The sequence below is a fragment of the Anas platyrhynchos genome, chromosome 23 (genome assembly GCF_047663525.1).
Source record: "Anas platyrhynchos isolate ZD024472 breed Pekin duck chromosome 23, IASCAAS_PekinDuck_T2T, whole genome shotgun sequence".
NCBI lineage: Eukaryota > Metazoa > Chordata > Aves > Anseriformes > Anatidae > Anas > Anas platyrhynchos.
This window is the reverse complement of record NC_092609.1, coordinates 652388-676867: the sequence shown is the minus strand read 5'-3', so window position 1 is coordinate 676867 and position 24480 is coordinate 652388. Positions and strand designations below refer to the sequence as shown.

The following is a 24480-nucleotide window of genomic DNA, read 5'->3' as shown; positions in this document are numbered from 1 at the left end:
TGTCCCCCCCCCGGCCTCCAAGAAGCCACCCAGCTGCTCAGCCTCGTCTTCCTCGCGGGGAGCAGCTCCCGATGGGTGGCGGGGAGGGGGTTAAGGGTCCCTGGGTCATCCCCAGCGCTGGAGGCTGGAGCCCAGCTGGCCTCATGCGCCGAGCTTTTGGCGAGGACGGCGGCGCGCACGCGGCTGCCAGAACATCTGGCTGCGCCCCCGGCCGAGCCCCCCCTGCTCTGGGAAGGGGCTCCCTGCCCGGGGACGGAGCGGCCGCGGGGGGGAACAGCCAGGGGGGTCCAGCCTGGGGGTGGGAAACACGTGGGGGTGACGCTGCCGCCGTCATGGGCACCGCGCGCTGGTGGCGGAGAGGAGGCAAAGGTTGCTGAACGGGGTGGAATTGGTACAGGGAATTTTGGGGTCAGGAAAAACAGCTCCCAGCAGAGCAGCCCGCATTCCTCGCAGCCTTTGAACTCCTCCTGCCCAAACGGGGAGCCCGGAGGAGCCGAGAGTCTGCGGCGTCTCCCAGCACCGGGGGCCAGGACCCGGCCGCACGTGGGACTGGCAAAACTGGGCTCCGGCGCGGCTTGGTTAAAGTCTTTAATAATTACAAGAATTCCAGATTCATTACAGAAGAGTTTACAACAAATAATATTTCTCCATACAAAGGCAAAATAAAACTTTTCAAGTAACAGCGCCCTGGCTCTGCCGTGCCGGGGAGGGACAGGGACGCGCGCCCCCACCAAGGCACCGCCGGGCAGCTCCGCGGGCCGGGCACCGGCACCGGCACCGCCGGGCAGGGCAGGGCCCGGGGAGGGCTGCCCGGCACCAGGACGCTCCCCGCGGCGCCGGTAAGGCACAGGAGGGCATGGCCCAGGAGCGGGGGCTGCCCGGGAGCGGGGGCCGTGCTGTGCCAGCGCCCCGGTGTCGGGGGGCTGCAGCCGGCCCAGCAGCGCCGGAGACCCCGGGAGCCAGGGGGGAGGAAAGGCCATTTACACCATGACAACGTGCTCCCAAAAGGCATCGACACATCATTATTACTGTTGAATACAACCCCATATAAAACTGAAGCAGCAGCAGCAATTCTTATTGAGGGACCTAAACTGAAATAGGTTTAGAACATAATTTAAAAAAATAAAAACAGCAAAAGTAGCAAAATATATGATTTTTTTTTTTTTATAGCAACTGATATCTACCAGCCACTAGTACCTTACTACCAAACTGGTATATCTCTGGTAACAACCCTTTTAAAAAGACATGTAAATATATATTCATATTTATACATATTTTTAGCTATGTACACAGGACTTTTGTTCCCAGCACCGGCCGTCGGCTGCCTCTGCCGCCGGTGCTGAGCCCGCGCTGGGTCCCCCCTCCGAGGTCCCGGGGGTTTGGTCACCGGGGACAGCCTCAGAGCACCGCGCACCCGAGGGCCGTGCCGTGGGACCCCTGCGTGGTCGGGGATCACCCCCCTGGGCTCCCCGTTTCCCCCCGGGACACCACGTCCCAGCAGGGCGCTGGCCCCTGGGGAGGATTTGGGCTTAACCAAGTGGAGAGATCGAAGCGCAGAGCTCACGGAGGAGCTGAAAGGAAAGGAAACACCCGACACCCAAAACACCGAGCGAAGCCTGCGGGCTGCAGAGTTCCCAGCGGAGGCGGCAGGAGGAGCTGGCAGGAGACGTGGGTGGTTCTGGTGCCGGGATGCTGCGGCCGTGCCTCCGAGGCCCCTCTTGCAGCTCGGCACGGCCGGGCCCCGCGGCGGCACCCCCCCGGCACCGCGGCACCCGCGGGCGTCCGGTCCCTCGCTGGCCGTGCCAGCCTCAGTGTCGCTTCAGTCCGCCGTTGGTGTGCTGGGGGGGGTACTTGGGAAGGCACGGCTCGTCCGGCAGAGGGTCGTGAGAAAACACAGAGTCCTCCCCCGAGGAGCAGGTGGAGCTGCGCGTGTCCGGGAAGCCGGGCGAGTACTGGTCCAGCGGCACCGAGAGGTCCAGGTACTCCTGCAAGGGACGGGGCTCAGGCGGGGACGGCGCAGCCCCGGGGGGGGGGTCCTGGATGGGGTGGGCGCATGGGGGGTCCCCTACCTGGTTGGAGGTCATGGCCACGATCCTGTCCAGGTCCTCCACCAGCTGCTTGAAGGTGGGGCGCTGCGAGGGGACGGCGTGCCAGCAGTCCCGCATCATCATGTACCTGGGGGGGCCAAGGGGCGAGAGCTGAGCCGGGTCCCGCGGGCGCACGGGGAGCTCTGCACCGTGGGCTGGCACTGTCAGCCATCAGAGGTGGGATTTGGGGGATTTTGTGCTGTTCTGTGCTCATCTCCTGTGTGGGAGGAGGGGAAAGCCCCCGCTGTGGGCACGGGGAAGGACACGGGGCTGTTTTGGTAGGACCTAACCTAAACTCAGCTGGTCCCTGCTCTGGGGTCATTTTGGGATTCGCTCCTGCTGAGCAGTACCAGGGGAAGATGTTGATTATTGCAAACAGATTGAGCTGATGTTTTCACGGGGCTGGGAACTGCTGGGAAAGTAACTCTGAACATCTGCCTTCCCCGGCGTGCACCTGCCTGCGCTCCGGGACGGGAGCACGAGGTTTGCCTGAGGTCTGTAGGGGGTGCATTGGGGGCCACCCCCCGTCCCCCGGCCCGGCGCGGCACTCACAGCTCGTTGGTGCAATTGCTGGGCTTGTCCATCCTGTGGCCTTCCTTCAGCAGCTTGAAGAGCTCCTCCACCGGCACGCCGGGGTAGGGCGAGCCGCCCAGCGTGAAGATCTCCCAGAGCAGCACGCCGAAGGACCACCTGCCGGGCGAGCACAGCCTCAGCCCGCTGCGCCCAGCGGGGGCCGCACCGGAGAGCTTTGGGTGCGTGCCCAGAATTCGGGTTGTTGGGTGCGAGGCCGTGCCCTGGGTACTCACACATCGCTCTGATGAGTGTATATGCGGTCAAACAGTGCCTCCGGAGCCATCCACTTCACTGGCAGGCGACCCTGGGGAGAAGCAAATCCCCCGTCAGCGCCAAGCCCCAGGGCAGCCCGAGGATCCGGAGGGGATAACTGGGAATCTGACTGGGCTCTCTGAGCGCTGCCCCCCCCTCCTTCCACAAAGCCCCTCACACTCACGTTTGTCGTCTTCTTGTAGTAATCGATGTGGTGGATGTCACGGGCCAGCCCGAAGTCAGCGATCTTCATCACGTTGTCCTCGGTCACCAGGACGTTCCTGGCCGCCAGGTCCCTGTGGATGCACTGGGCAGAGCGCGGGGCCGTGAGCCGGTCCCGAAACCCCAGCGTCCCCCCACCCCATGGCAAGGGGGGCGCACGGCCCCTTCCCACAGCCCAGCCACCAGGGTCCCCCCGTCCAGGACTCAGCGGGGGGCTCTCACCTTTTTGGAGGCCAGGTACTCCATGCCCCGCGCCACCTGGTAGGCGCAGGACACCAGGTCCTTGAAGGAGAGCTGCTCCTCGGGGACGCGGGCGGGGTTGTAGCAGTACTCCATGCCGGGGGGGCGCCGCGCCTGCAGGTACTCGCGCAGGTTGCCCTTGCTGGCGTACTCCACGATGACATAGAGGGGACCTGGGGGGCAGCGGGGCCGGGCGGCGCTGAGCGGGACCCCAGCCCCTGCTCAGCCCCCGGGGGCTGTCCTCGCCCCCCCATGGCAGCCGGGACCCCCCCTCTCTGCCCAGGCGCTCACCGTCCTGCGTGCAGGCCCCCAGCAGGTTGATGATGTTCTTGTGCTTGCCGATCATCTTCATCATCTCCATCTCGGAGATGAGGTCGGACAAATCCTTCTCCGTGGCGTCGGCTGCAGCAGCAGAGGCGCCGGTCGGGGTGGTCCCCCCCACACCGTGCTCCCCCAGCCCCAGGCACCGTGCAGGGCCCCCCCCAGGCTCCCAGCACCACTTACACTTGAGCATCTTCACGGCCACTTTGGTGACGCGGTTTGGCTTGTCCTTGTCGAGGCCGATGGCCTCGGCCAGCACCACCTGCCCGAAGCACCCTTCTCCCAGGGGCTTGCCCAGGATCAGCCTGCCGGGAGGACGGACAGACGGACGGCCTGATGCCGGGGGAAGGACAGCGGGACGGCGCCCGGCCCCGCTCCCACCCCGCAGTGCCCTCACCTGTCCCGGGGCAGCTCCCAGCGCGGGTCCTCGGGGAGCTCGTACTCGGAGACGCCGGCCAGCATGGGGGTGCCGCTGGAGGAGAGGCGCGAGGGCCGCACCAGCATCACGCCCGAGTTCATGGAGGAGCTGGAGTCGGCCGACACCTGCAGCGGGGCCGTGGGTTACCTTCTCGTGGTGCCTGGGGCCGCGGCCGGCCGCCCCCGCCGGGGGGAAGGCGCTGACCGGGGCCCTTCGCCCCCCCTGGCCCTGCCCGGATCCCCAACACGGTCTGCGGGCACGGGGCCCCTGCAGCGCTGCTTCCAGTCGGAGCACAACTAAATTATTTTAAATTAATTTCCTGCTTGCTGACACCACGAAATGCACAGCCTGGGGGTCCTCCCGTCTCCTCGGTGGGTACAACAGGCTCTTCTGCCCCAACACTGGGTGGCCATAAATCCTTCTGGCCCTCCGCACTACGGCCCCCACCCCGCACCGTGCCGTGGGTGAGGGGTGGCCCTGGTCCCCCCCACCCTAATCCAGGGAAAAAGGCTCTGGGGGAGCAGTAGGTGCAAACAAACCCCCTCTCTACTTTCTGTTACCTGTCTGCGCAGCGGGATGCTCTTGGCCAGCTTGTGCACGGCCAGCTGGCTGTTGAAGTCCGTCTTCTTGGTGGTGCTCTTCATCTTGTAGATGATGACGGTCACCACCATGCAGGAGATGAGGAAGGCGCCCGTGCAGTAGATGATGATCTCCAGGTACAGGGGGGACGTCATCATGGCCGGCGTGTCCTCGATAGCTGGGTCGGCACGGGGAGGGCGTTAGCAGGAGCCCACCCCGCGGTGCTGGGGACACCCCGGCCCCAATCCTCGCTCGGGGTCAGCCCTGCCGGGGGCACAGCGGGGAGCAGGGAGGCTGTGGGGAGGCTGCACGGGGACCCCTGGGCCATGCGCTGCATCCACAGGCAGGCACCCGGTGTGGGGGGAGGCAGGATGGGGCCTTGGGATGGGTTAAATGAGAGGTGTGAAGTGGGGGCACGGTGCCTGTCCCCGCTCCGTATGGGGTGGGGTGGTGCTGGTGGCACCGCACGGCTGAGCTCGCCCATGGGTGTGTGTGGGGGATGCCCCCTGCATCGCCCCGTGGGGTCCCTGCCCCGCTGCTGAGCTGTGGGCATCCCCCAGGGATACGGCGGGGTGGAGGGGGCCATGCAGCACTGCCAGCTCTGGGGGGGTCCGGGCGTTACTGGGAACACTGGGGCAGCTCAAGCGGAGCAGCCAGAAGCGCCGCCAGCAGCAGCAGCCTGCCGGGACCCCGGGCTGCTGGGGAGGGGTCCCAGCCCCGCGTGCCGCGGTGCAGACCCCGTGCTGGTGGCTGCCGGTGGCACAGGAGGCAGCGGTGCCAGGAGTGGCTCGGAGCAGCCACAAACCACAATCAGCAGTGGGGGAGCTGCTGTTCCCCCCCCACAGCACCCCCGACCTGACCCCCAGAGAACAGAGCCTCAGAGAGAGGCGAAGAGCGGAAACCTCCTGTCCCTGCAGCCACCACCTCTGAGCACGCCAAGCGGCGGCTGATAACGGGGAAAGTTTTTGGCTGGCAAGCGAGGAGCAGGCAGCACCCCAAAAACCTTTCCCTGGCTGCTGTTATCAGCCGTGGGGCCGGGCAGCATCGATGGGCAGGAGCAGCATCGATGCGCCCGGAGCGCAGCACAGCGACAGCCCCGGTGCGCTCCCACCCCGCGGGGCAAGGCCAGCTCCTCGGGGGCACACGCAGCCGGGCAGCACCCCCAGCCCCCCCAAAGCCCCCCGCTGCCGGCGTGTGCCCGGGATGCTGGCCTGGCCCCGGGTCCAACCCGGGTTAAAAGCAGCCGGGTATGCATTGCTTGGGGGGGGCTGCGCGCCCCTTCCCCTACCCGCCGGGGAAGCGCCCTGCCCCGGGCCGCAATGCATACGACGCGTGGAAACGAGGGAGGAAAGGGACAGGAAAAGGAGTATATACCTTCGAGAACTGTCAACCATGCAGAGTGATGGGAGATCCCAATAGAATTACCCGCCAAACATGTATACTCCCCAGCATCCTCAAAAGAGACATTCCTTAAGTGAAGGACTTCCATTTCTTTGTCTGTCGTGTTAACGCCAGCCGTCTAGAAGGAAAAATGGAAGCAAAAAACGGAGAAGCAAACGACATGAGATCTTCTGGGAAGCGGGCCAGAGAGGAGGGAGCTCAGTCTCATTTGCCAGACCCCCGGGAGCAGACAGAGACCACTGCAGCCCTGTTACAGAGACCCTCAGGATGACCACTCATCCAGCGGCCCTACGGAGATGCCGGTTAAAAACCCTTCACCAAACTGAGTGTCCTGCCCATCTGAACATGCTGGCAATGGGCTACATGGAAAAATAGAGCTCAGGGAGAGCCGGCCGGCTGAGCCTCAGGACGTGGGGGGCACGAGGACGGAGACAGGAGGGACAGCGGCACACACCCGGCACGGCTCCGGTGGCCGCGCCGTGGGGTGGGAAGCACACGGAGGGGGGGGGAGGACAGAGAACAGAACCTAGCCGGCCTCGCTGGGTATTTTTCCATGGCTTTTTGCACCAGAAATACAGCAGAAACAAGAGAGCCCAGAGTTTTGTTCTCCACCACTGGGGACGGACTGTCCAAGGAAGCCTCCCACTGGGCGTCCTTCCGATTACCTTTCGCCAGAGGTCTGGTGACAGTGAGCCACGCAGACTGGTTGGCCTCGCCAATATAATTGGAAACCTTACAAACATACTCCCCGCTCTCCGCCTCTGTCACATTATACAGGGTCAGCACCTCCGCATCAGAGCTATTAATTCCCGAGTGCTGGAACAGACCAACAACAGAGGAGTCACATCGACGGCGTCAAAACTCGTGGCGCCCGCAGCGTCGGCGCCCGCTCCGCCGGCACGGCGAGGGGGGAGCTGCCCCCAGCCGGCACCACCGTGGGCAGCAGGGCTGGGGGGCACAGTGGGGGCAGCAGCAGGCGAGGGACTGCAGCGCTGCTCCCTGCTGCATCGCCTCCAGGGGCGTGGGAAGGGACAGCCGCATGCCCTGGGGTCCGGGGTGAGGATGGGGAGAGGTGAGCCCCCCAGGGTGCTGAGCGGCTGGTGCACGGAGGGTGCTGCTCCTGCCTGGATGGAGCAGGGCGCAGCCATCCGCCCCCGTGCTGGCTGCTAGGACCCCCCCAGCCCCCCAGCGTGCACCTTTGGGGCACCACAAGGCTTAACGCCCCCCCTGCACGCTGCCCTCCCTGCCCCCTGCCCACCTCCCTCCCCCGGAGCGCAGCACACAGGGCTGGGGGTGGCGCTGGGGCTCCGGCTGCCTCGGTGCCACCTGGAGGGGTCCCCGGCTCCGTGGGACCCCCCGGCTGTGCCCAGGGGGATCCTGCAGGGAGCTGGGTGGGGGCAGCCCGGGGTGCGGCTTTACCTTCAGGATCTGCACGTAGGGCAAGTTGTCGGGGCCGATCTTGCTGCCGTTGACCTCGATGTGCTTCAGCCACTGGATGTGGGGCTGGGGGTCGCTGTAGACCTTGCAGACAAACTCCACGTTGCTGCCCAGGGCCACCGTCTTGTTGGCAGGGAGCCCTGCCTGCAGGATGGGCCGGTGCGGGGAGCGCTCTGCAGGGGCCGGAGGGACGGGGCCACCTCACCACGGGGCACCCCATGTGGGGACCCTCACTTGGGGAGGGGGGGCCGTGACTCCCCTGTCCCCGGGGGTCTCCTCCCGCAGCCCCAGGCCCGGGGACAGGTAACGTCCCGGGAGGTGACACCCCGGTGTGGGGACTTGGCTACCTATTGGGGGGTCAGAGGTCAAACAAACCTAACGAGGGCCCCGGCCGTTAACAAAGCGGCTGCCACTGTGGTGAGTCAGCATTAACAAACCCCTTTGTTCACCTCGCTGACTGTTCCCTTCAGTTTGCTCAGTGTAATCAAATTAAATCACATTTTTAATGGTTCATTTACTGGCATTTAGAGCAGCTCCACATGTGGAACTGCTCAGACCAGCCTTCCCAGCTGGGAATTATGGCTAATAAGGCGATTAGAAAAAGTTTCTGTCTGGTCTATGAAATTATTTCCACCACAATTAAAAACCCCCAGAACGGTTCGGGGTGATCCTTCCGCCTCGCCTGCTCTGCACCAGGGGGCATCCCGCGCCTCCCCTCCCCGTGTCCCCGTCCCGTGCTGGGGACAGGGGGCTGGCGGGCTCAGCACCCCCCCGAGATGGGCAAGGGGTGGCCGTGGGGACGGGAACGGTTTGGGAGCAGCGCGCGGAGCAGCAGAGCGCACCGGTGGCACCGCTGGCAGTGCCCCCCCAGCGCCATCCTCACCCACGACATCCAGCTGGTAGGTGTGGTTGATGCTCCCGTATTTGTTCTCCACGATGCAGGTGTAGTTGCCCTTATCCGACGGCACCACCGAGTCCATGATGATGCTCCAGGTGGCGTAGCGGACCTGGGGGCAGGGGGGGGCTGGCGTTAGGTGCGAGGCGCCGGGCGCACGCATCAGGCCCGGCTCAGCCCCCCAGCCCCTGCCTCCCGGCACGACATAAATCTGGGTCCGAGGTCACCTTTCCCCTCTCCTGCAGCGGGGCTGTAATTGCTGCCAGCTGTGCCGGGCAGGCTCGCCGCGGAGCCCAGCAGCAGATGCTGTGAGCTGAGCGCACCAGGCATGGGGACGCCCGCCCCGAGGGAACAGAGCGGCTTTGTTCTGCCCCATGGGGGTCAGCGGGCAGGGCACAGCGCGTCCCGGGGAGTCCTGGGTGCTGCTGACCCAGCATTTTTCCTCCCGGCCCGTCCCCGAGTGGCTCCGCAGGGCTGCGAGCGCTCCCAGGTCCCCCCTGGCTGTGGGGCACAGGGACGAGCCCCCTGCACCCATCCCCTGCCGCTCCTGGGCTCCGGCCCCACACCGGGCTGCCACGTTCCTCCCTCCCAGCTGGGACCTGGTGATGCCCTCAGCCCAGCACTTTGGCCCCAGCAGCCACCCCGGGCACCGTGCCATCACCTTCCAGCTGAGCTGCTTCACACAGACAGGGACCCGCTGCCCCGGGGTGCAGCGCTGAGCCCCTGCATCCCCCCACCTCTCCCATTTCCCCTCCCCAGCCCCATGGGAAGCCGCCTTCACTGGCACCCCGAGCTGCAGCCCAGCTCCAAAACCAAACGGAGACACCAGAGGCTGCCGGAGCAGCAGCCCCCATGGAATAGTGAAGGGATGGAGAGGGGACGGTGCCCCCCGGCTGCTGGGGGTGCCGGGGATGGAGGTGGCCCTGGGTGCAGGAGGAGCACCCGGGGCGGACGCTCCGCGGGGGGATTAGCGCGGCCAGCCAAGGCTGGCTGGTTTCGTCCTTCCCCCTCCCCCAAAGGTTGATGCTGGTGCAAACATGACCCAGAAGCAGGTCACTGCCGTGGGTCTGTTCTGCAACAGGAATGTCAGGGGGCCCATCTGCCCCTCTGGAGGCCCGGGGCTGCACAAACAGGCGGCTCGGTGCCTCTTAAGCTGCAGAGCCCATTCACTTCCCCCTCCTCCCCGCGCCGCCCCAGAGCGAGCCCCCAGCCCGGCCCCTCGAGGTGCTCATGGAGCCCGGACCCGTTGGGATGGAGCTTGGGCAGCCGCACAAACACCCACCCGTGGGTGCTGCCCCAGCCCAGCCTGTACCTTGTACCCCCCGATGCGGTGGTCAGGCTTGAACTCCTTGCCGTTCTTCAGCCAGCGCAGCGTGGGGTTGGGCGTCCCGCCCGACGGGCACTTGAACTTCACCGTCTTGGCGGCGGGGACGGCGTGGAGCTTCTTCTCCATCTTCTCGGGATAGGTCCAGTAGGGAGCAACGGCCTCTGGGGAGCCAGAGCGGGGGGCTCAGCGCGGTGGGCGCAGGGCACCAGGCAAACGGCGGGGGTTTGGGCATGGGGAGTCCCAATGTTTGCTCATGGTTCAAAATGGGGATGGCCGGGGCAGGATGGGGACAGGGTGCAAGGCGTATGCCCAGCCCGGCTGCAGCAGCAGCCTCCCCATCACAACCCCAGGGCACCCAGGGGTCCCCCATTGAGCCCTCTCTGACTCCAGGTGCCGTGGGCTGCAGCAGGGCCCTGCCCACCCTCTCCTGGGTCCCTGTGTGATGCCCACGTGTGTGCCCGGCTTCCCCTGGCCCCCACCCCAACGCTCAGGGCAGAGGGGATGAAGGGCTGGGGCAGCGTGGGGGCAAACCCCTCTGGCAGACGTACGGTTGGGCTTGGTGTTATCGGCCTCCTTCTCCTCTGAGGAGGAATCGTCTTCGTCATCATCATCCTCCGCGGAGGGCAGCGCGTCTGCAAGAGAAGAGACGCCCGGCTGAGCGTGCGCCCACCGACCTGCCCGTCCTCCTGCACGGGACCCGACACCAGGGCAGCACCGAGGCACGGTGGGGAGCTGCGAGGCTCCTGGTGGCACAGCCAGCGGGGTCCCGGCTAGCAGCGCCTGCTGTCCAAGCACAATTTGCCCCCCGAGGCTGATTTTGGGCTCAGGAAGGCAGCGCCCCATGCTGAGCCCCCAGGCACCGCGCCTGGTGCCACCAATCCATCCAGGGGGCAGCTGAGCCCCCAAGGCTCAGCCGCTGCCTCCTGACCCACAGCATTCACCTCCAGCATCGTGCCTCAACACCACCAAAGCGACCCTCGGCCTGAGCCCAGCGCGTGCTCGCTGTGGCAGCGGGACGTGCAGCCCTGCCAGCCCATGCAGACAAACACACGTGTTCCCACGCATGCACCCCGTGGGCTCGCAGGGGCAGTGGGGGCGTCGGACACCATCCGTGCTCCCCCCGGGAGCCTCAGCCTCCCCCTGCCCCGCGGGGCCGGCAGCAACACCCGGCGGTGCCGGCCCTTGCGCAGAGCTCTCCGTGCACCACCATCCTCATCAGCCCGTGCCCTGTGGGCGCAACAACCCCGGCTGCCCTCCGGGCACGGCAGGGAGCCCTCGCGCAGCGTTCCCAGCTCCTCCGTGGCCGTGCCACGCGTGGGGAGCGCGGTGCCACCGGGGTCGGTGCAGGGCCGGGACCCTCGGCCAGCGCCGCCACCGAACAAACCTGCGCGTGGCAGCGAGCATGCAAACGCCTGCGCACGGGCACCTCCGCTCCTCGCTCCACCTGGGCTGCCCCTTCCCTGCGCCGCTACGAACCTGAGACGTTCACGGAGAAGTAGGTGGTCTCGCTCCCCGAGGGGCTGTTGGTCATGCAGGCATAGAGCCCCGAGTCCTCGGGCACAGCGTCCCTGACCTCTACCTCCTCCCCGGTAATGCGCGTCCGGTTGTTCTCGGCCAGCTGGACGCCGTCTCGCACCCAGTTGATGCTCTGGACGTCATCCCGCAGCCGGCAGCGCAGCTGGAGGAGGTCCCCGGGGTGGGCTGAGTAGGACTCCACTTCGATTTTCGCTTTGGGCAGAACTGGAGGAGTTAGGGGAGAGAGGGAGAGAAGGGAAAAAAAAAAAAAAAGGAGAAAAGAACTAGAGACAAAAGGACACCAAGCTGCTGAGGGGCTGTGTTAATCAGGCAACATGCGCTGCTGGGACGCTGCCGCTGGCCCCGGGACTGGCTGTCCCCGAGCGCGGCCACGCAGCCCGGGGGGCACGGAGGAAGCAGAGGCAGAGGCTGAAAGCGGCCGAAGCAGCACCAAGCGCCGGGCCCCATGGCACGGTGAGGCGGCAGCCGGGGAGCTGAGAACCACCGAGCGCCCTCGTGCACTGCCTGGCCCCATCCCTCGAGGAGGGAGCGTGCTGGGGCAGGGATCCGAAACGGGGGAGAAATGGGCAACCTGGGACCAACCCCGGTGGCTCTGCCCCGCTGCTGCTCACGGGTCCTGGGGTGCCCCCTGCCCAGGAAGGGTCTCAGCCAGCGAAGCGGGCCCTGGGGTCCCCATGCTGCAGGGACCCCCGCCCCGGTCAGAGCACCTCGGGGAAGGGCAGAAGGCCGGGTCAATTAGGGGGGCAGCAGGCAGGGTGCGAGGCTCAGCGAGAGCAGCAGCGCTGGGAAAGCTCAGCCCAGGGGAGCTCCGGCCAAGGAGGGCCGGCGGGGTGCTCCTGGCTTGTAGCTGTCCTGAGAGGTTCGTGCCAGCAGCACAAAAATCCTGCCCGTCCATCCCGGTGCTATGCGGGCTGCTCCCTCCTGTCCCTGGTGTCGCAGACGGGGCCGTGTCCCCCAGCGCTGCCCTCGCCCGGCGGTGCCGCTGCACAAAGCTGATGGTCCCCAGGTGCTGGGCTCGGCGCAGATGTCCGGGTTTCAAACAATCTCGTCCAATTTCCTGGCCCAAGGAAGGGCTCAGCCAGGTGCAGCTCTGGCTTTCCTCCCAGTGCCAGCACCACCGGTTTTCTTGCAGATCTCTGTCACGATTTATTTCCACAGGCACCGATGTTCAGGGTGGGTGCAGCCGCGTTCCTACAGCATCTTCCCGGTCCTCGCCGCTCCCTGGGCAGTGTCTGGCTGGCTTCAGGCTGGCTGAGAGCAAAAGCCGTCCCCTTCCACTCACTCCAGCTCAGCACAGAGCCTTTTCACAAGGCAGCCCCAAAACAAATCCTCGGGAACACCTCCTGCAAGTGCCAAGGTTCAGAACAGCTTCCAGAGGTCCCTTCCAACTGTGACCGTGCATTGATCCCGGGATTCCCTCGTAGCAGCCCCTGGGGCTGCCTGGCTGCCAGCTCACCGACGTGCCAAAACCTTCCTGGGCTGGCCCAGCAGGTGCCCATCACCCCGACGGGGAGGCTCTGCTCCGCTCTGCTCCCTCCTGCTGCTGCAAATGAGGTTTGGGGCTTCCAGCGCCTCGCTCAGCGAGCCCGGCTCCGCGCTCTGCCTCCTGGCCTCGCACAGCTGAGAGGCTGCAGGGGAAAACCCTCTAGGAACAGTTTGGGAGCTTCTCTCGTGTGCTGAGCACCTAAACGAAAGCAGCTTGCTGGGGAAGAGTTCAGCGCTTTCCTCGACGGCGAGAGGGCCAAAAGCCAGGCTCCGGGTCCAGCAGCGGGGAGATGGAGGCTGCCGGAGCCCTGGTGGGGGACGAGCCTTGCCTTCACCACCCCGTTTTCCCTGTGCTTCCCTCCCGCAGCCACACAGGACGGGCACTCCTTGCGGCTCTGATTTGTGTTTCAAAGGATTAGTCACAGGCAGCCCCCGGCACACACAATGCAGCAGCTCTGCCCCGGCTGTGTCCGAGCACGGCACAACACCACCACACTGCCCGTCCTGCCCCGTCGCCTTCCCAAACACGGCGAGGTCAGCCAGCAAAAAACAGCCACGAAAACCCAAAACAAAACCAGGAGCAGCAGCCAGAGCTCTGTCCCTCGTTTTATGCCATCCAGCACCCGCTTTGGGCTCGGGTCTGAACTCCTGCAGCCCCCAAACACCTCCCAGCCGGACCCCCGGATGGGTTTGTGGGGAGAAAAGCTCTTTGGAGGCGGGGAGAGCTTGGAGACCCCCACCTGCTGCTGGGGCTTGGGGGGCTCACGGGGGTGGCCCTGCAGCAGCAGGGATGTGATGGACGGGGCGCTGCCCCGGCGGAGAGGGGAGGCAGAGGGCAAGGCAGGATCCTGCCCTTCGGTAACCCAAAGCACATCTCTGGCACTCGGGGAGGAGGCGGAAAACGCGGCATGGTGGGAACGGCCTGAAAACCAATTCACAGCCTAATGAGCATGTCCAGGTTAGCTCCCCCCCGGGCGGCAGCGGGACAATGAGGCTGCCGGGGCGGCCCTGGCAGGCGGACAGCGCCGCAGCCCGCTGGGACCTGCTGGCACCGCCACGGCCCCTGCAGGAACACGGCCACGCGCAGGGCAGCGCGGTGCCCGGCAGCACCGTGCCCTCGGCAGGGCTCGTCTTGCCCCCACCTACGTTAATTAGGGGGAGCCCGTTTGATCGCTGGGCTCCATCAGCCGGGGACGTCTCTTTCAGATGTTTTTCTGTAACTTACACCCAGCAGGTGCAGCTCCCCCCGAGAGCCGCCGGCTGCTCCGAGCAGGGTGCGAGCAAGCCCAAAGCAAGCCCCGGCAGTGAAAGCTCAATCGGCCGGACAAACGCTTGGCTCTGCTCTGGCCCAGCCCGGCCCGTTGCTGCTTGGCAAGGGAGCCAAGCGCAGGAAGCAGAGCATGGTGCTGCTCTCCCATCCTACACCTGCCCCATGTGGCCGTGGGACTCTCGTAGGCAGCACCGCGAGGAAGAGGAGGAATTTGGGTCCCAGGGATGCCAAGGAGCCCCCAGAGCAGCTCCAGGAGTGGGCATGCTCTGCAGGGCTGAGGATGGGACCTTCAGCTGAGATTCTGGTTGTGGTGTTTCTTCTTGCTGTGAGTTTTATTGGAAAACCGCCAGCTCCAGCACCACTGCACCGGCCTGGAGAAGCCAGCACAACGCACGTTAAACCTGGCACACTCAAACTCTCCGCCATGCCCTTTCCAACCTCAATTCTTCAGCCTGGGGAGGAATCCTGTGCTTCCCGGTGCAGAGGGGGCTGGGGGAGCCCCATCACACCCCATCCAGTAGGGGAAGGGAGCGCCCATGGCCGGGGAGGGGCCCCCATGTCCCACGCAAGGAGGAGCGACCCCGGCCCCGGAGGAACGCGCCTTCGCCTCGAAACGAGCCCGGGACGGTTTTGTTGCCTTGTCCCAGCTTTGAAATGGAACCGAGCCAGATGGAGAGTGTCACCGGCTTCCTACAACTGCCACCGCTCCCCCAGGCATGGCCCCCGCTGCGGCTGGGGCCGGGTCGCCGGGGTGGCTCCGATTAACCTTTCCCCCTGCTCCCAGCGCAGCCCGGCCGCTCGCCCGCCCTCCTTCGCCCCCAACCCCGAAGGATTTTGCATGCAAATGGCCCCTCGCCAGGGCCGGGCCGTCAGAATGGAGCAGTTCTGCATTCAGCCCTGACAAAACCGCGCGGACCGCTGTGTTTGCCAGAGCGAGCGCAATAAAGCGGCCAACAAAGCGGCGCAGGAACAATCCGGGCTGAATGGCCGCGAGCAGCGGGTCCGGCCGCCGGTTGCCCTGGAAACCCCACCAGGGCTCACTGAAGGTATTTCCTGAAGAAAAAGCACACACATGCCCCACAGCTCTGCTAATCCCAACAGGAAGCGCTTACCGGGACGTGGGGATTGGCTTCTTTCTTATTTAAAAAGTGCCTCTCCCGGCTCGCCCCCTCAGCTGCCCCTGGGTGCGCACGGAGGTGGCCAAGTGGCCCCCGCAGCATCCCCTGGGCTGGGGGTCCCCTCCCCGGGGGTCCCACCACCTCTGCCTGGGGAGCGGGGAGATGCCCACACGTAGAACCACGACCGGTTTCTCCTCCGGGGCCTTGCCCCGTGCCCTCTCCCACCCAGCTCTCCAGCAGCAGAGGCGAATCGCCGCAGCCCTGGGCACGCTGCGTGGCTGAGCCAGCGCTGAAACGCAGCAGTGTGATGGAGCAGCATGACATGGAGCAGGGTTTCAGTACCGGGCAGCTTGCAAGGCCACCAAGGTGAATGCTCACCTGTCCCCTGGACACCCCAGGAGCCAAGCAGCCTGTGGGGTGGCAGCTGGGGGCAGCCGGGGGTCCCGCATGTCCCCAGGGACCCGCACACATGCCTGTGGCTTTTTGCAATAAGCAAGGGGTTTGCCAGGGCCCCCACTCCTCTCCCCCAGAGCTGTAGGATCGCCTTGCACACCCCATGCACAACACGACCCCATGGGGACAGCACCAGCCCCACACACATGGCGCAGGCACGGGGCAGCTCCGCAGCCCAGGCTCTGGCTGAGCGCTGCTGCCTTTCCCAAAGACTCATATTTCTTTTTTTTTTTTTTCCCCTCCTCAATTAAGGGCTGGAGTGACAGCATCCGAGTGGAAAGGCGGGAGGCGGGGAACAATGCCTGCTCGACAGGCTGGGAGGGGAAGGGAGCAGCGTGATGCCCCAGCGGACACGGCCGTGCCCCGGGGACAGAGCGGCTGCAGCAATGGGGGGCCAGGGCAGGCAGACCCCCCCCGGCCAGTGGGATCACGGCTGCAGGTGGGGGCTGCCGGGCCCCCCAGGCTCCAGAAACAATCCTGGGCTGCCACCTTCAGCAGAGGTGCAGGTTTCTGAGCCCCCCCAGCTCTGCCCCTTTGGGTCCGGAGCAAGCCCCCCGGGACGAGGCGGCCACAACAAAGCCCTGCAGCTGGGAGCAGGGCCCCAGGGAGGGGGGATAAAGCCTGCAGCCAGCTGGGCCAGCATCTGTGCTGGGAAATGGGGCACCAGGGGACTGGGGAGGGGGCTTGGAGCTCCCCAGGAGACCGGGGAGCTCGGAGCTCCCCAAAGGGGCCCAGCAGCACCCGGCTCCCCGTGGGGACGTGCTCGGGCGCTTCGTGCCGCCGGCGTCCCCTGCACGCAGGGATGAGGCAGACCCGGGGCGGTGGAAAAGCCCCGACAGCAGCGAGGACAATAGCAGACAAGGAGAGAGGGGGAAAAAAAATCCCCTCTGCAATTTTCTGCAGGTTTCTGTTTAACCTGAAGACAAAGACTGGCTTTGTGAGGCGGGGAGATGGAGGTTGCTCATGGAAATTTCTTGGCTTTTTCCCTTAACTTTCTTTTTTTTTTTACCACCTCCAAATTTAGGCAACTATAAAATGCAGTAAGTGCCCATTAATATTTTATTTGCTGCAGATTTTTCAATCACGGCAGCGAGTCCCTGACAAAGGCAGGGTTTTCCGAGCCCCCTCCCCAGGCCACGAGGAGGAGGCGGGCCGGCGGTTTGAAACCCCCCCCTGCAGCCAAGGCAGGGGCCGCTCGCCCTGCGCGAGCGAGCGCGGGGGATTACTCGCTCCCCGGGAAGGGAGCTTAGCCGCCTCAAAACCAGGAGTAAACTGAAACCCCATAAACATCCAGAACAAAGTCCGGAAAAGCTGCTGCCTCCGCCACGGAGGGGACGGGAGCGCGGCCGCAGCGGCCGCAGCCGCCGCCGGGCGATGCTCACGGGGACGATGCGGGGAAGGATGGTGCAGCAGCCCCGGGGTGGGATGCAGGCACCCCACACACAGCCCCCACGGGACCCCAAACCCCCCGGGGCCGGACCCGGAGCCCTCCCTCGCAGGTGAAGCTCTGGGTGGTGCTGAGGGGCCCGGCCCGGGCCCGGCCCTTTCCCTCGCGGCCCGGCGCGGAGGCGCGTGTCGGGCTGGAACATTTTGTTCCCGGCAGCCAGCTCCAGAGCCAAAGGGCCGGGCTCTGCCCCAGCCGGGCTCCTGCTGTGGCACTAATTGGGCCGCCCTGCTGGGAGCCGTGCTGGGGAGCGCTCCCAGTTACTGTCGGCCCTGCCGTGGGGCTGGCGAGGGCCCAGCTCCCTCCTCTCCTCCACCACCAGCACCACTGGCCCGACGCTGCTCCCTCCGGGGCTCCCCAAACCCAGCTCGGCTCACACCAGCCTTCGGCCCGAGCACCCGGGCAGCTTTCCCCAGAGCCCCGGGAGCTGCTGTGCACCCACACAGCTCCCAGAGCCATCGCTCCCCCAGGCGCTGCCGGGAAACCTCTTCCAGGAGAAGCAACCTCCCGAGCAAAACATGTTTACTGCTGTCAGCCGCCTTATTTACAAAAACAGGCGGTGAACGTGCCAGTGGAAAAACCTCGGGGAAGGCTGCTGGTGAGCGATGCTCTGCCCAGGCACCACTCGGGGGTGGCAGCAGCCTGCAGGCCCAGCCCAAGCAGGGATTGCTCTCTGGTGTGCCCGCTGCCATGGGGTGGGTGCTCTTGTCCCAAGCCACCAAGGGAGCACCGCTGCTGTTCCTGGGCAGCCCCGCGTCCATCCGCATTTTGGGGTTTGGGTGGGAGGAGCGGGGAAGGAGGAGCGAGCCTTAAAAAGAAAAGCCGTACCCCACAGCCCAGACATTCTCGGGTAATTAAAACCAAAAGGCAGCCAGTCAGAAGTCCCGGGCGGCGGTGGCTGGTCTGTTTATTCTCTGCCTCACCAAGGGAAGGCCGGGCTTTGAAATGCTATCGCGTCCTCCCTGCGCGGGGCCGGCCCTCTCTGGGGCCCGGTGACCCTCGCAGTCCCATCCACTGTGTCTCAAGGTGCCACCAGGGCCCGGGGCTTTGCGGGGCCGTAGGAGCGAGTTCCTGCAGCCCCTGGCCACAACCCCGCTGCTTTTGGAGAGGGCAGCCCGAGCTCCCAGCCTCTGCCAGGTCTCCAGGGGCTGCGTCCTCCTCCAAACCCTTGTTTGGCTTCGCCACCGTTTCCCTCCTGGTTTATGACACCCACGGGTGATGCTGGAAGCGTGCACAGGCTTTTCACACCCTGCACCTTGCTCTTTGCAGGCGATGCTCACCACAGCCCCCCTGGCACCAGCCCCTGGCCCCAGGGCACTGGGCAGCCCCACGCTGCGGCTCCGCGGGCAGCAGCCCTGCACTGGCCCTCAGCCCAGCCTCTGCCTCTTTTGCAAGGCAGGGGAGAGATAGCGGCTATCTTATCACCCTGAGGAACACAAAGAAGGAGCCGTCGTGGCGGCTGTGCTCGCCTTACCTTGGTCGGGCAGGGTGGGGGCCGGCCTGGCAGCAGAGAGCGCGGCTGTGACCAGCACAGCCCAAAGGATGAGGCACCTCCAGGTCAACATCCCACTGCTGCGGCTACTGCTCGGCGACTGGGCTCCGCAGCTCCCACTCCATGGGGGCCCCGGGTGGCTCGGCCGGCGGGGGCACTGGGGGGGTCTCCGCCGGGCCGTCGGCTGCTGCAAGCTGCGGAGGAGGAAAGCAGAGTCAGGACAGGGCGCGGAGCAGCCCCACGCCACGCGGCCCCTTCCCTTTGTGCCCCTTTGGCAGCCCCCACCAACAGCCCCACGGACACCGTGCTGGGACGTGCTCGCCACGGCAAGTGACACCCTTTGTGTCCCCAGCCCGTCAGGGGAGACCTTCAGAGCCACCCCGACCCCCTGCAGCCTCCAGCAACCCAGATGGGCAGATTTAGGTTTTTCTGAAAAAATAACAACCAAAAAAACGAACGTGCTGATGTGCTGAGAGCAAACTTGCTGGCAAAGCAGCCCCGAGTAAAGCAGAATTCCCCAGAACGGTGGGGAAATTGTCAAAGGCTGTTTAAAAGAGGGGAGCGTTCTGCTCGACTCCCTTCCTTCTCCTTCACATAGTTGGCACCAGAAAGGCAAGTCTAATACAGATCGAAATGCTGTAAAATTTTTGCAACAACAACAAAAAAAATCTCCCTTTACTCTAGCCAGATCTCCAGGACTTGGCAGAAGCCTTGCAGTTTTAACTCTGCCCACATGCAGAACGGAGAAGTCTCAAGATCTGAACGTCCTGTGGGACCGGAGAGGTGTTCCTCTGGACGCCAGGCCACCTCTCTCCCGTGCACGCATGCCTGCAGGCATGACTTTTGCAAATGCCTGCCTCTCCTCCTTGTTTGCACTGCACCTTCTGCTACAAGCACCCCAGGCAGCTCCCGGACCATGCTGAGCCCGAGGACGCGGCAGATGCCAGTGTGGTTAACCCAAACCCGGTGCCCCCGAAGCCCTTTCGGGGTGTCAGCGCTGCAGGGAGGCGAGCCACATTGCGCACTGATGCCCCCAAACAGGAGGGGTCTCGCTGCAGACCTCCTGCTGGGCAATTCCCCATACCTGGACCAAATCATGGTGTTCCCTGTGCCACCACGCACCCCTGGCACGGCACAAACCCCACAAACCCCGGCCCCTCCACCTCCCACAGAGCTCCATCCGCTGAGGAACCCTTCCAGGTGGCTGCTGTGCCTGAGCCGAAGGGATGTGGCCTCCTCCACCCGCGTCCCTCCTGCCCTCCGTCCTTCCCTTGGCCACGTGGGAAGAAGCAGGAGCAGACCCTGCTCGGGGCGTGCGGCTGGAGCCAGAGCCTGGACGCCCTCGTCCGTCCCCAGCCAGCCGCCTGCTTCCCCGGGGAGCCGCGCGCGAGGCCCCGCGCTCCATCCTCCACAACATCTGCGACGCCGCAAAGCCTCCGACCGAGGTCCCGACACCAGCAGCCAGTAATTGCTCCCCCGGGCTTCACCGCAGGGCTCGCGCACGAGCTCCCTGCCCCGGTAATTGCATAACCCCAGCCCGGCTGCGCTGGCCGGGGCAGCGGTGCCGGGCGCTCCGGGAGCAGGCGCGTGGGGACGGCACCGAGCCCCGCATCCGGGCCACCGCTCCCCTTCCCAAAGCATCGCCTCTCCCAGGGGCAGGCAGCTGCCCCTGCCGTCCCCAAAAGACCCACGTTGAACACTGGGTGCTGCCTGGGGGGCTCAAACAGAGCTCCAGCAGGTCTGGGGGCTCCAGCTGCCCCTTCCCCACCAGTGCTGGAGCGTTTGGGACCCCAAATATTGACACGAGGGCAGGCAGGGAAGAGCAGCACGCAGCAAACGCCGGCATTATCTCCCAGCCCCGGCACTCCCGGGCGCCAGGCAGCGCGCTTCAGAGCCGTGATTGAGTGTTAGCGATTTATCAGGGCTTGGAAGGGGGAGGTGGAAAAAAAAAGTCGTCGGTGTTTCTGGAAATTATTTTCTGTCTCTGAGCGGTTTTGTTTATCGACAGCACATGCTCCCCGGAACATGCCCTAATGCGCAGCGTCTGCGTGGGCCCCCGGGCGGCTCGGTGCCGAGGGGCGGGCGGGGGGCGCGCTGCACCTCGGCGAGCGGCAGTTCCTGACAAGTGAGTCAGTGCTGGCTCGGCACACAGCAAAGCCTTTCCTTCGCCAGATTCACCTCGGAGCGGGCCCGGCCGGCTGATTCAGGGGCTCGGCAGCAGCCTCTCGGCCTCTTTCCACTGCTCACGGGTCTCCCAGCAGCCAGGAGCTGCCCCACGGCGGGGAGAGTCCCGGGGGGAACGGGGAGGGAGCCGCGTGCCAGGACGCAGGGAGCGGGGGCTGAGTTTGGTGCTTGGCTCCCGGCAGAGGCAGGCGGCAGCTACGGCCCAGCTGGAGAGCGGAGGAGCAGGACAGGGACCTGCCCTGCACGTGGGGACAAAGTGGGGGCTCCCCCAGCTCTACTGGGGACACTGGGGAGCAGCGAGGAGCTGGTGCCGGTGGAAGGGGAGCCGGGGGCCCTGTGCGAGGAGCCGGGGCAGTGGAGAGGGCTCCTACCTGCGCAGACAAAGGCATGGCTCTGCTCTGTGTTTGTACAGCTTTTATATAAATCCCAACAGGAAATCGCTTGCTCGGAAGGGCTGCAGCCCAGGCAGGGAGGGTCCCTGGCTCCTTCCAGGCACAAGCCTCGGAGAGCATCTTCCCCGCTCCCGCACGGCCCCAGCACGCTGCAATTTGCTGCTTGGGGTGGATTCGAGCAACTAAAAATGGAAGCAGCGAGAGGAACCAGGGCTAAGTGCCCCTTAGAGACCTGCCTGCCCAGGCTGCAATTACAGCTGGCCATTACACCCACGGAGCTATTTAGGAGCGCCGGCAGGAACACCCCCGTGCCCGCCTACCCCGCGCCCCAGCCCAGCCTTTGCACACCCGCGTGCCCCCGGGGAGCAGCCCCGTGCAACCTGCTGCATCTGCTGTCCTCGGCGCGACCGGGGGCCAGACCTTCGCCCTCTGCTCTCCCACGCCGTGAGTCAGGCTGAGCTGTCGGCACGCACGCAGCACAGGCAGGGCCCTTCCCCTGCCGGTCAGCGGCTCCGATGAGCGTTTCTGAGCTGAGTGTGGCGGGGAAGCCCCTTCCCGGCGCGTGGCTCATCCCTGGGAACGCATCCAAGGTGCCAGAAGCAGGAGCGTGGCCGCTCGGCTGGGGCACCTTGGGGTGGGAGCAGGGCTGGGGGCTCCCAAAACTCCCCGAGCTCGCTCCCCGGGAGCAGGCTGCATGTGCCCAGCGGCAAAGAAGACAGACTGATATTTTTCTCTGAGCCCCAGCGCAAGCAGCCCCTCCGAGCTCCCTTGGGACAGAAGGGCACGGCAAAGGCAAAGCTCCCAGGGGACACGGAGAACCTTCCCCTCACCCAGCACTCCTTGCCCCGGCCTCAGGTCGGGAACCAAGTATTTGCTGAAATAAAAAGCAAACACAACTGCAAATGTAACTACAGGGAAAAACTGTAATGCTTAAAGCAGACGCATGCTTGGAAAAATAAATATCCAACTGTGCAGCACACATACAGCGTTAACCCTTCCCAGCCACACGCATTACAGCCTGCCAGGAGTGTCTCTAGCGCCGAGTTCCCCATGATCAGGGGTCTGGCACATGCGGCAGGAAGGACGGGGAAAGGCCCAGCCTCACCCCCAGATCTCTGTAAAACCAGCTCAGGTTTAGCGGCATCCACAAACCCAGGGCCCCATACCTCAGGGCTCGGTTTTCAGATCTGCAGAGCATCCATCAGCGCCCAAAAACCTCCCCGGGCTGGTCCCGCTGCCTGCTGTGCCGAGGAGAGCTCCAGGATGAGGACCCCAGGATGCAGCCGCAGCCTCTGGAGGAGGCAGGGGCCGGTTCCCCTGCCCGAGAGGCTGGGGCTGGATGGGGCTTCCCTGCACGCAGCTCCTCCCAGGAAAGCTGCTGGGAGCGGAAGGACACGCGCTTCTCCGGCAGACGAATCCCCTACTGCTCACATTTGCCTTCATCCCCAGAAGCAGGAGGTCCCCGACGGGGAGAAAGCCAAATTGCGGGCGAGCATCTGCGATCCAGCCCCGGCCTGGAGAGCGCAGCACCGGGGGCGAACCAGCTGGGGCTGCAGGCAAAGCAGCTCCCAGTTCAGTTTACATTTTCGGGCAGAAAAATAAACAGGGAGCTCCAGTTTGCCCCCAAAAGTGACCTGGGCTCCTGCCCAGCCCAGCTGGAGCAGCCAGGTGCCTCGCACACAGCGAAGCCCCGCGCCCGGCACCGCTCCTGCCCTCAGCCCGCCGGGGCAAGGACTGTGCTCGTTTGTTTTAATCCTCTGTGAGCAACACAAGAAGGCAACAGTGCAGCCAGCCACCACAGAGATTAGGGGAGGAAGTGCTCCCGTGCGGGGAAAATGGCTGCTGGCCAGAGAGGTGTGCGGGGTCCGCGCCCCTGCTCCCGCAGCACCCCCGGGCTGGGCAGGGTCACGGCCGCCCACAGCCCCGCTCCTCGGCACCAATTTGGGGAGCTGGGAGGCACCCCGAGACCTCCAGCAAGAGCAAACCACAGCCTCTGCCTGCTCACAGCCGGACACGGATCCCAATTTATTCCATCTGGGACCCCGACAAACCAGCAAGCTCCGAATCCCCCCGTTCTACCAACGGCAGCAGTTTTACCGAGGGGCTCCGTGAAGGTTTAAACATTCACCGCAGGGCAGCCACAGCCGCAGCCCGCGAGGCACGGCGCAGTTATCCAACAACCCGGCACAGGGGGGAAATCGCGAGGCGGCTTCGGCGCTGCTCGGCGGAACCTGAACGCGTCGGGAACGGGCACGCAGCCCCCGGCCCCCGGCCCCGCTCCCCGTGCCCTGGCCGGGCTGTGCCAGCCCCATCCAGCACCGGCTGTGCCCGGTGGGCTGCGGGCACCCGGCGGTAACGGCACCGCCGCGCCCCCCGAGCCTCCGCCACGCGCCTCCGGGAGCGACCCCCGGGCAGGAATTTGGGTGGAGGGCGCGGCGAGCCCCCCAGCTCCGAGCCCCCCGGCTCCGAGCCCCCCAGCTCCGAGCCCCCCAGCTCCCCTCGAGGGGCTCACGGACACACCGAGGCGGCACAAAGCCAAAGCGCGGATTTGGAGCTCCTCCGTGCGCGGCTTCTCCCGAAACGCCCCGACACCTCGCGCCCCAGGCGAAACAAAACCCAGCTCCTCTCCCACCTCTCCCACCTCCTCCCGGGGGCCGCCGGGCTCCCCCCTCGCGAACTTTTGGCGGACGGGGCCCGGGCAGCGCCGCCGAGCCCGGCACGGAGCCTGCGGGGAGCAGGGGGGGGGGTCCCGGCTCCCAGCTCCGGCCCCAGCAGCGGGCGCCGAGCCGCGGCGAAGCGGAGCCCCCCCCGCGCACGGGCACCGGACACGCAAGCGAGAGCTCGGCCGCTGCTCGCCGAGCCCCCCCGGTGCCCCGAGCCGGGGTCCCCGTCGAGCCGCCCGGCGGCGGGCGAGGAGCGCGGCGGAGGGGCCGCGGTCCCGATCGCCCCCCCCCAGGCACAAAGCGAGGTCCCGCCGCCCCGCTCCCCCTCCCGCCCCCCCCGCGCTGCCGGTGCCGGTGCGCGCCCCCGCGAACTCACCGGAGCCCCTCGGGGCGGCGGCGGCGGCGCGGTGCCCGCCGCTCCCGGGAACAATGGAGGGGAGCCCCGGCCGGGGCGAGAGGCGCAGCCCCGCCGCCGCCGCGCTCACAGCGGCCGCCCCATGGCGGGGCCGGCCCCGAGGTGGCGGCGGGAGGCGCTCCCGGGAGCCGCGGCCGCCCCGACGGCCGCCCCTTGGCGCTGCGCTGCCGCTGCCGCCGCGTCCCCGCCGTGCGCCCGCCGCCGCCGGACTGAGCCGCTCCCCCGGCACCCCGCCGCCTCCCCCCGGCTCCTCCCCCGCCTTCCTCGCAGCCCTCC

The 24480-nt window shown here is 66.0% G+C and overlaps 1 protein-coding gene across 8 annotated transcripts; it reads right to left on the bottom strand.

The window, feature by feature from the left end:
- Positions 1–575: 575 nt before the first annotated feature.
- On the bottom strand, positions 576–24428 carry FGFR1 (fibroblast growth factor receptor 1). 8 transcript variants are annotated; one of them, XM_072027251.1, is made up of 18 exons: positions 24166–24428; positions 18533–18744; positions 11229–11492; positions 10301–10384; positions 9738–9913; positions 8414–8537; positions 7513–7703; positions 6759–6909; positions 4668–4870; positions 4093–4238; positions 3879–4000; positions 3666–3776; positions 3357–3547; positions 3097–3219; positions 2894–2964; positions 2640–2777; positions 2070–2175; positions 576–1985 (listed from the first exon to the last, which is right to left on the bottom strand). In XM_072027251.1, exons 2-18 carry the CDS (start codon positions 18621–18623, stop codon positions 1809–1811), a joined length of 2469 nt encoding a protein of 822 aa, XP_071883352.1. In that variant the 5' UTR covers positions 18624–18744; positions 24166–24428; the 3' UTR covers positions 576–1808. The 8 variants fall into 8 exon arrangements, with proteins under 8 accessions (XP_071883352.1, XP_071883353.1, XP_071883350.1 ...); XM_072027252.1 differs by lacking the exon at positions 24166–24428 and adding an exon at positions 22293–22448; XM_072027249.1 differs by lacking the exon at positions 24166–24428 and having other exon boundaries at positions 4674–4870.
- Positions 24429–24480: the final 52 nt, after the last annotated feature.

Bases quoted from the DNA above. Each gene is read 5' to 3' on its own strand.
- FGFR1 (XM_072027252.1), bottom strand. From the start codon at position 22,324: ATGCTCTGCAGATCTGAAAACCGAGCCCTGAG. The intron at 8,538-9,737 runs GTACAGGCTGGG...CCCTGCCCCCAG, and splicing joins ACCGCATCGGGGGGTACAAG to GTCCGCTACGCCACCTGGAG. The intron at 2,176-2,639 runs GTGAGTGCCGCG...TGGCCCCCCCAG, and splicing joins AGCAATTGCACCAACGAGCT to GTACATGATGATGCGGGACT.